Source organism: Sinocyclocheilus grahami, unplaced genomic scaffold, assembly GCF_001515645.1.
Source record: "Sinocyclocheilus grahami isolate Dianchi unplaced genomic scaffold, SAMN03320097.WGS_v1.1 scaffold795.1, whole genome shotgun sequence".
In the NCBI taxonomy this organism is placed as follows: Eukaryota; Metazoa; Chordata; class Actinopteri; order Cypriniformes; family Cyprinidae; genus Sinocyclocheilus; species Sinocyclocheilus grahami.
Window position 1 is genome coordinate 288,392 of NW_015505974.1, and position 10,788 is coordinate 299,179.

Below are 10,788 nucleotides of genomic sequence, written 5' to 3' on the forward strand. Positions count from 1 at the left end.
AGTATTTTCAAATCAGTATTGAAGTGAATAGTATTTTTTAGGGATGCACCGATACCGATACTTTTATTTTTGGTACTTGCCAATACGAGTACCGATACCAATATTTTTATTGCATTTGTAAATGTTTTAAATATTGGGTACATAAACCAAAAGAGTATGTATATTGTTAGTTGGTTAACTTCATTTATCAAATAGATAGTCAAACCAAAATGTATTCAAACACCTTCAACATTTCTCACATTATCACAGTTTATTCGCTATAGTTTAGAAAATGGTAATAAAATATGACAAGAAGAGTTAAACTGTGTCAAAACAAATTCAGCTTGATAATGTTAGATGATATTTTCAGAAATAGAAGTCACGTTTTTTCATCTGAAACGTGCTGTGATTTATATTCCCGAGCCACTCATATAATGCAGAAACACTCATGAAGCAAGCAAAACACGCGCAACGTGTGCACGTATTTGTACTGATGCAGAATAGTACAGCCTATAGCGCATTTCACACAAGCTGCTAGATTCACTTTCGCCAGAAAGTCGTGTATGCCTAAGGTTGAAAATAAATGATGTTTATAGTGAATGCCCCTATAAATGGTCTTATTTTTACGATTTAGTTTTAATCCAAATGATGCGTGCTAAGTGAGTGAACATCAAAGATCACACAACAGAATTGCACGCGCGCTCTCTTTCTCTCTCTCTCTGTCTCCCTACCATTAAGTAACATGTGCATTGGTTTACTTACTTGTTTTTGACATATCTGACCGAACTACAAACTTTCCAGTGATGTCTGTGAGAAAGATATATTCACTCAACAAGCTCCCGTATCTGCGCCACCGCGCGCTCAATCCACTCAGCGTGCTTTGTTTATCAGCTCGCGCACATCAGCTATACAGGCGTTAATACTGAATGTTTAACGTTATATTCATTGCATACATATACTTCGTAGTAGACATCCTTAACTCCATTCTGCTGTCTGTTGTTCTGTTGTGGATGTTTCATTGTCTGAATATGGCACCATGCTGTGTGGTATCGGCGTTTGGTATCGGGGCATTTTAACGAGTATGAGTACGAGTACATGAGCTCAGTATTGGGCCCGATACCGATACCAGTATCGGTATCGGTGCATCCCTAGTATTTTTTTATGTCAGAGAGAGGAACTATTGAATATACAGACTTAGAATCAGGCTACTGGCAAACATTTGTGACCCTGGACCACAAAACCAGTCATTAGGGTCAAAACTGATCGAAATTGAGATTTAAACATCTTCTGAAAGCTGAATAAATAAGCTTTCCAATGATGTATGGTTTGTTATGAGGTCAACATTTGGCCGAGATACAACTATTTGAATATCTGGAATCTGAGGGTGCAAAAAATATATATACCGTAAATACTGAGAAAATCGCCTTTAAAGTTGTCCGAATGAAGTTCTTAGCAATGCATATTACTAATAACAAATTAAGTTTTAATATATTTACATTAGAACATTTACAAAATATATTCATGGAACATGATCTTTACTTAATATCCTAATGATTTTTGGCATAAAAGGAAAATCTATAATTTTTGGCTATTGCTACAAATATACCCCAGCGACTTAAGACTGGTTTTGTGGTCCAGGGTCACATTTAAGCTTTTTTTCAGCTTGTTTAGATATCACAGCTATCTAATGATGCACTTAAGTTCCACTTAATAATGAGATCTATGTGCTGGTTTGGAAAACAAACATTGCTTCAGTGGAGAATAACTGAAGATGTAAGTTAGGGTGATCTTAAAAACCTGACCCTAAAATGCTCTCTCTCTCTCTCTCTCTCTCTCTCTCTCTCTCTCTCTCTCTCTCTCTCTCTCAAGTCTAATTTCTCTCTCTCTCTCTCTCTCTCTCTCTCTCTCTCTCTCTCAAGTCTAATTTATTTAGTAAATCAGTTTATTTAGACACTTTTATTGTCAATTTCATTGTAGCATTTAAAAAAAAAACATATTTCCAAGTGCCTTCATGCAGTGGTTTTCCCAGAAGTCCTTATGTGACGTTCAACAACATTCAATAAATATTTAGTTTAATACTGCTGTTGTTTTCAGGTCACTATGAGGCATGGTATTTTTTGTTTTTAGAAAATGCAGAGTAAGCTAAAAATAGCTAAACTTTTAAAGAGTTTCGCCAGGTTCCATCAAGCTATTTTCGAGGTCAGGTGAATGCAGAACCAACATAGTTTCAAGACAATTAGTCAACTAGTTGTTATGGCAACTCACCAACTAGTTGATTTCAAAAGTATAGTTTTGCGAATAAAGCTTTCAGCAAAATACAGTTTAGTTTCACAGACGCTCCACAGTAAATTTCAAACCAAATTCTTTTTTTTTTTTTTTTTGATTTTGTGAGGTTTAATGTTCATCTGCATGAGTTTTGTTTCACACATCTGGCACATAAAGTACATTTTTACACCAAACATAATCCCCATGTAAAAAAAGACAAAAAAGTCATAATGCTTCACATATGGAAGAATAAATAGCAGTGACACATACGATGATTGAGTTCATGTGTTCATGATGACTCGGACGATGATTTTCCTTTACAAACATGAAGATATAATATATACATTGCATGTGTTAGAAAATATTAACAAAAAGTACAGCTTACGTGTAAAAAAACAAACTCGGCAGGATTGCAAACATATAATTGAAGTAAAATAATATAACAATTTCAGAAGAAAAGAAAAACAATTTACATATTATTTCAAATTATCCGAGGCAGTAGGACAACAAAGAAAACTCAACTAGTGACAAACAATGCATGATCTTCAGTGTTGAATAATAATAATAATAATAATACAAGTGGCAGCAATAATCCAAAATATGTGACATGGGGACAGGTATTCCTTTCCAGCAATGCGACCCAGTAACCACAGATAATTCTAATGCTACATTAGTACACACATACAAATCAATGCCAGACATAAAGGTGTGCACAGTAGGTAGCTTCACAAATTGTAACCTATCCCATAAACCACTGCAAAAATACATTTTTAAAACCAATCCAGAACAACTTTAAGGGTTTCGCTTTTATCACTTGTAACTTTCACATTGAGCACAAACACTGAGCATTTTTTTTTTCCAGCATGTACATTTGACATGGCCTAACAACATGAGCTTCATTCTTGTTAGATGATCTCATTCTTTGAAGAGGTCTGGTTGGGGTTGTAAAGAGGGCAGCAGTGATTTTTATTGGCTCTTCATAAAGGTTTCAGGGCTGAATATAATGCTGACTATGTTCTAGACGGTAAGAGCATATTGAGGATTGTTCTCTAAAAAAATACATCAACATATGCTTTTCTTTCAAAAATAGCTTAATGAGGAAGAAAGTTGTGGATTGTCCCTGAAAAGGTTTTGGGTAGGTCAACCAGTGTAACTAAATGGGACATTAATATTAGTTTTAACAAAAAGCTATTCAGGGATGATGAAAATTAAAGACATGGACTGTACAGAAACACATGCATTTTTGAGGACAACTTATGAATACAGCAGCAACGGAAATAAAACACATTATCTTTTAACAACAAGATTTAAAAGAAATGGATACACGAGAGTTACGATTATAAGGATCGCTTGAAACTTATTGGATGAGTGTCCTGATTAAAAAGTATCTGTTTATCTCTCTAAACCAGGGGTGCCCAAACTCGGTCCTGGAGTGCCGGTGTCCTGCAGAGTTTAGCTCCAACCCCAATTAAAAACACCTGAACCAGCTAATCAAGCACTTATAGGCATACTAGAAACTTACCAGCAGGTGTGTTGAGGCAAGTTGGAGCTAAACTCTGCAGGACACCGGCCCTCCAGGACCGAGTTTGGGCACCCCTGCTCTAAACCTTTGATAATACCAAATGTAAACATTTTTGTGGAAGCAAACATAGAATGCTCTATTTCTTTGGTAACTACAAGCAAAATTAGATGAAAGTGTTTATGTCATCAAAAAATAAGTTTTTATTTGTGACATTGTGTCAGATGATATCTTATGAGAGGAAGTGAAATAGAGCCCTTGAATTTGTCATTTAGAGCAGAGGGAACATTCACATTTTAGATTAGTATGACTAAATATTGTATTGATATTTGGTACTATTCGGTACTATTTGAGAATATGGGCACTGCCAATTTACCCATGTAATTCTGTTGCAGCAGAATCAGTGAAGGGATGTTGTGCCATGCCGTAATTTTGACAAAATGTCATGAGATAAATAAAATGTTATATTTGACGTCACTCAACTCAAGCATGTACAACAAGAAGCAAGCAAATATAATTTGAAGAATAAAAGAGTAACACACAAATGTGTAGCAATCGATAAAACAGAACTCACTGAAAGACGAAAAAGCAAAAAAGCAAAAAGGTGACAATGACAAAGAAACAGTTCTGTCATTATCTACTCAACCTCATGTGATTCAAATCTGTATGCATTAATTTAAAACTCTTAAATAAAAATAAAACTCTTAAATATTCTTCACGCAGTTCTTTTCCACACACCCCAAAATACAGGTTTTCACAATAATGCCACAGAATCAGCCATTTTGGTTCCCCAAAGTACTTTTCAGTTAACTTTTTTTTTTAAGAACCATTTTTACTTAGTTTGAAGAACATTTAAAAAAATCTAAAGAACCCCTTTTCACTAAAAAATAAATATATGACACTTATGGTACATCTATTGAGACCGAATACCTTTCAAATATCATTTGCACAGTTTTCTATACAAGATTTAAAAAGGTCAAAAAATAACCGAAAAGTTCCCTAAAACTGGTCCATACGACATTAATGGTACTTTTAAGGAGTTTGAGGCCCTTTAAATATCCTTCATGTGGTTCTTTTTCCATACAAGATCTAAAAAGGACAAAAAACTATACAAAAGAACCATAAAACTGGTCCACATGACATTTATGGTACTTCTGTGAAGTTTGTTGTCCTTTTTGGAACCTGACAGACTTAATTACTTTGAACCGTTTCCCAGTAAAGAGCTGCGAGAAGGTTATTCAAACATTCATCTTTATGCTCTAGAAAAAAAATACCAACATATGCTTTGAAATGACATGAGCGTGCATAAATAATGACAGAACGTTCCCTTTTGGGTGACAATTTCTTGAAACACTGTCAATGGTCAGACACTTGGCAGAATTTAAATAATGGAGGGAAAGATCTAAGACAGGTTTAGGCAGAGTGAAGGCTGATACCCTGTGTTCAGGAGAAGTGAGGTGTGCTGTTGTGAGGGGAGGGAGGGTATACAGTTGTGGTGCGGTGTTTCTATATTTACAGCACAAGACTAGGGGTCCTAACCACAGCCTCATAGTGAAACATGCAGTGCACAACACACACGGTTTCAGGTCCACAAACTACTGACATTTTTATTCACTGTTCCGAGAGACCGTCCGCATCCTGATGTGGCCAGCGCAGGACAACAGTAATGAGGAAGGAAGTGTTGTTCTCTCCAGGTGTGACGCGTAATGGCTATCCTGTATGGGGCAATGGGGCGTCTTCCAACTCAGACAGTCATGGGTCTAGACGGACTGCTCTTTGGGGTAGTTAAACGGAGGTCGGGGGCCGGGAGGGGCAGCGTTGGGCTGGAACGTGTACATGGGGGTATTAGTAGGGTGCTGGGTGTAAGGTTTCTGGGGCAGGAAGGTAACAGGGGGGTAGGCAGAAGGAGGTGGAGGTTCAACAAATTGTTCCTGGTTGCCTGGGTGATGGCTGCTCACATAGTCAGCTGGGTTCGGTAACTCTTCGTTCCCAGAGTTCTGTGGAAACAAGAAAATTAAAGCAACTAGTGGAAGATACACTGATATATGACAACGCACTGATCTCAAGTTGTATGGTACAAAACAGATCACACCAATAAGAGAATGATCATAATACTATACACAAATAAACAGCCTATGCAAATGAATACATAGTAACATTATCTGCAACATTTTTGCTTCTGGAAATCAAAGAGGCGTATGACACTGATGTGAGTCACGGGAAAGGACCTTAAAGAGCAATGAAACAATTTCCAGCAAGTTCTGTGCAAAGCATACATTCATATATCAGGATGCATAATATTACAACTATATTAATGATATATTTGTGATTATTTTGCTTTTGATTTTTTAAGCAATGGAGTTAATATCTTAAATATTTGAATGAAGTTAAAGGGATAGCTCACCCAAGAATGAACATATTATCATCAACAACTCACTCTCATGTTCCCATAAGACAATCATTGATCTTTTAAACACAAATGAAGATATTTCTAATGAAACCTGAGGAATTTCTGTCCCTCCATTGAAAGTCCAACTTAACAAGTCGGTTTAATTTTAAAGTGACATGATTCTTCCTTGTCTTGTGACTGTGTGAGTGTAAACATCAAAAGCAAAACAATATAGATTTTTAGAAGAAGAAAAAAACATACCAACATACTAAACAATATTGATATATCTGTAGGAAAGACATCAAAAGCTAAAAAAAATTGCTATGTTTTCCACCCTGCCCAGTATGTTTTACTGTATAGAGTATGGAGTATATTGGTTCGCTGTTTCAGTGCCTGATGCCACTAATGCTCAGTGCTGTATGCATTGTTTGAAGTGCAGTGTAGAGCGACAACACGCAATAGTCCGACACAAACAGCTTGTTCATATGTACAGTTAAACAGGAAACAAATAACATCTTCTTAGCTGATCAGTAGGACAGGTAGTCCATTCTAATACAACATGACAATTTATCACAGAAGTCTATAATTGCTGAAAAATCCTGGAAAACACTCTTATGTGTTGACACATGCCATTCTAAACTTAGTTTCCCGCAAGAAGTGCTGTAATAATAATTTCTTGACACGAGATGGCAAGAATGAAAAAACGATTGGAATATGACAATGTAAAGTGAAATGAGGAATGAAGTAATGAGAAAATTCAATAAGGAGAAAGAGAGAGTCAGGCAGACAGAAAAAGAGCCAAATTTACACCTGGTATTGCAACCAGTGAAATCAAAATTGACTATATTTACTTAGTGTTGTATGAGTGACTGGATCGCAAAGTGTTTTGGACCCCGTTTATGCCCGGTTATTTAGTACAAAGCACTTGTGATTGGATTACTTGAGATTAATATTAACACCAGGTGTAAATCGGGCCAGAGAGAAATAGTACACTAGAAGTGGAATGGAAAGATGACTTACGCAGGGTCCCCAAGCATTTTTACGTCTACGACAATGATGATTCCCACTCTGTGAGCAGTAATATAATGGAAGGAGCAACAATTTCAAAATAAACTCTGAACAATGTACCTCAGGGCTCACCCCTGGGCCATCTTCTTTTCTCAAAGCTGACAGTGAAAGACACAAGCTGGACACATGAGGTTCAGATGACATGGAATGAAAAAGGACAGATGGATGTGTGAAGGAATCTGCTCACACATTCATCAGATCTCATAGACATCTTTGTGTTCACATAAAGACATCTATCAGTTGAAACAGGATTGTGTCAGTAGCTATTTTAGTACAATTGAAAACATATAATCTCTGCACAAAGAGCTTGGAAACTACATAAAGTATAATCAAAGAAACTGAACCTTTAAATCATAAGGTGATATTTAAATATCTCGATTAAATGAAACATGGCTAAACATGGGCTTAGTTTTCTGATGAACAGAAAGCCATCATTACAGCTACTTCACTTAGATGCACAAGCACTTCAAGTGATCTGAAGCATAATGTTACAGACAGTTAAAAATCTTTATTTTTTCTCAGCAGAGAAAAATATATTCACTGGCTTCAGTTCTGCAAATAACAAAAAGCTACTTGGCCTCAGACTCGCCTGTTATCATTTGTTTGATCATGCATAAGATGCACCCAGCAGGGGAGAACTGAACTTAAAAGAATAGTTCACTCAAGAATGAACACTTTGTTATCGCTTACTGATGCTCATGTCGCTCGAAACTCTTACGGCTTTCTTTTTTTCTTTTTTTTTGGCTTGCTTGGAATATTTAGATATTTATTGCTGCTATTTGTTCATAGATTGAAAGTGGATGGGGACCAGGGAAGCTGTGGTCACAATTTACTTTCATTGTAAGGAAAATAACAGCTTGGACATTGTGCTAGATTTTCTTCTTTTGTGTTCTACGCACAGAAATATTGTTTTCCCTCATGGAGAAGTTAACCCTGTAGCTATCAGCCAATAATATTTGCTTATGAACATCTGTCTTGCTCATTAAACATGAAGGTAGAGCAAGAAAAAAAAATACTGAAAAAAAAGAAAGTTTAAATATACACACTGAGCTTCAAAATATGTTCTTGGGCAGATCTTTATATATTTCTTTATTTCTTTATTGTCATCACATTAAATAATAGCTCATATTTTGTCATTCATTGCAATAGTTCAGAAAGAAGTTTGCCAACTGATTTGAACAAGTTAGACTGTATATCATCCAAGGCACAAGTGACCCCTAATATATATATATATACACATTAAAAACAACAATTACAAATTAAAACTAGTACAAACTAAGTTAGAAGTGGGACACATTAATTATCAATGTGGACTTCCTTCATCTGAAAGACAATAATTTAGGGGAAATATATTTTTTAATTAATTTCAAATGTAATTGGAATTAATTTAGGTGGAACTTAATCTATAGCTCCTCTTGTAAAAAAAGGGGGGGGGGGTAACAATTATGTTTTATCTTTCAGTGCAGAGATAAAAACTAAGTGGTTCATTTACTGCCTTGGGAAAAATATACAGGAAAAAAAACCTTGAAGCTTTAATGTTAACTGAACTAATAAGCTTCCAAACAACTCTGAGGAATGTCTCCAGGTTACGTATGTAACCATGGTTCCCCGAAGGGAACGAGACGCTGCGTCGTAGAACGATTTGGGAATGCCCCCAGTGTGACCACGCTCTGAATCACATGTGTAATCAGTCCAATGGAAGGGCGAGACATCATATGCAGGTGACGTAGCGACCAGGAAGCTATAAAAGCACGTGAAGTGGAACCAGCGTCAGCTTCTAGGAATGAAGCAAGCGCTCGCAGGGATGCTGGAAGTATGCCCCTGAGACGCAGAGTCTCGTTCCCTTCGGGGAACCATGGTTACATACGTAACCTGAAGACGTTCCCCTTCAGGAACTCGAGCTGCGTCGGAGAACGCTTTGGGAACGAGTATGCCCACGCCGCCAGACTTGCAAATCCCTGCCTAGTGTAGAAGAGCACAGCTAGGATGAGAGAACAGAAGAGCCAGGAGTGGCTCGCATATCTAGGCCATAGAACCTGATGAACGTGAGGGGCGTGGACCAACCCGCAGTGTTGCAGACGTCCTGCATGGACACACCTGCCAAGAAGGCCTTGGAGGCCGCCATACCTCGGGTCGTACTGGACAAATGCAATTAAGCTTCTGCTGGTCTGGCTACCTGAAGGGAGGAGGACAAAAGGCCTGTAGTACGATAGGCTGTGGTGTAACAGAAGGAACCTTAGGGACATACCCCGCTCGAGGGTAGAGAAACACTTTGGCTATGCCGGGCGCAAAGTCTAAGTAAGAAGGGGCCACTGAGAGGGCCTGAAGGTCCCCAACTCTTTTTACAGAAGTAATAGCCAGAAGAAGGGCAGTCTTAATTGTCAGATAGCTATCAGAAATGTCTTCAATAGGCTCGAATGGAAACTTACAAAGAGCTTCTAGCACCACAGCCAGGTCCCACGTGGGAACGCAAGATCGTACTGGGGCCCTCAGCGCACCGCGGAGGAAACGTGTAACTAGGGGGTGTCTGCCCACTGACTGACCACTGAGTGGTAGGCCGCAATGGCCACCACGTAGACCTTCAGGGTGGAGTGGGTCAATCCTACAGAGAGACGGGCCTGTAAGAGCTCCAACACTGTACCACCCGGGCAGTTAACTGGGTCGAGCTGGCGATCTCCGCATCAAGAAGTGAAATGTTTCCACTTCAAGGCGTACAGTTTCCTTGTAGAAGGAGCTCTGGATTGGAGGAAGGGCTCAACAACCTCGGTTGAGAGACCGGAAGCTACGAGTTGTGCCCCCTCAGAGGCCACACCCATAACTTCCACAGCTCCGGGCGGGGGTGGAATATCGTGCCCTCCGCCTGTGAGAGGAGGTCCCTCCTGACGGGAATCTCCCATGGAGAGCTGTCAAGAAGGGAAATCAGGTCTGAGAACCATACTCGGCCCGGCCAGAACGGGGCTACTAGTAGCTGACGGACCCCATCCCAGCGCACTCTCTCCAGAACTCCCGGGAGCAGAGCAATCAGGGGAAAAGTGTACAGACAAAGCCTCGGCCAAGTCTGTACCATAGCATCCAGCCCCAGTGGAGCCAGATGAGAGAGAACCAGAGGGGACAGTGCGATGTCATCTGAGTCGCAAACAGGTCCACCTGAGCCTGGCCAAACATTCTTCATATTTTCTTCACCACCTCGGGGTGAAGCCTCCATTCCCCGGGCCTCGGCCCCTGCCTCGACAGGATGTCTGCTTCCATATTCAAATACCCAGGAATATGTACTGCTCACAATGAAAGGATTTTGCCCTGGGACCACACAAGGATCTGGTGCGCCAGCTTGTACAAGGGGCACAAACACAGACCTCTCTGGTGGTTGATATAAGAGACCACCGCTGTGTTGTCGGTGCGCACTAGCACATGGTGATTTCTTAGGTCTGGGAGGAAGTGCTTCAAAGCTCGAATTACGGCCAGCATCTCAAGGCAGTTGATGTGCCGAGTGAGATGGTGATCGCTCCACAGAACGTGGGCAGGGTGGCCACTCATGACCGCACCCCAGCCGGTGAGGGATGCATCTGTC

General features: G+C 39.4%; 1 protein-coding gene across 1 annotated transcript in view; it reads right to left on the reverse strand.

Moving 5' to 3' along the window:
- Positions 1-4,621: 4,621 nt before the first annotated feature.
- Positions 4,622-10,788, reverse strand: part of LOC107561869 (36.4 kDa proline-rich protein-like) — a 72,401-nt gene continuing 66,234 nt past the window's right edge. Inside the window, exon 6 of the mRNA XM_016246383.1 lies at positions 4,622-5,760. Within this exon, the coding sequence (XP_016101869.1) occupies positions 5,524-5,760 (237 nt within the window). The 3' untranslated portion in view covers positions 4,622-5,523. The remainder of the gene's footprint in view (positions 5,761-10,788) is intronic.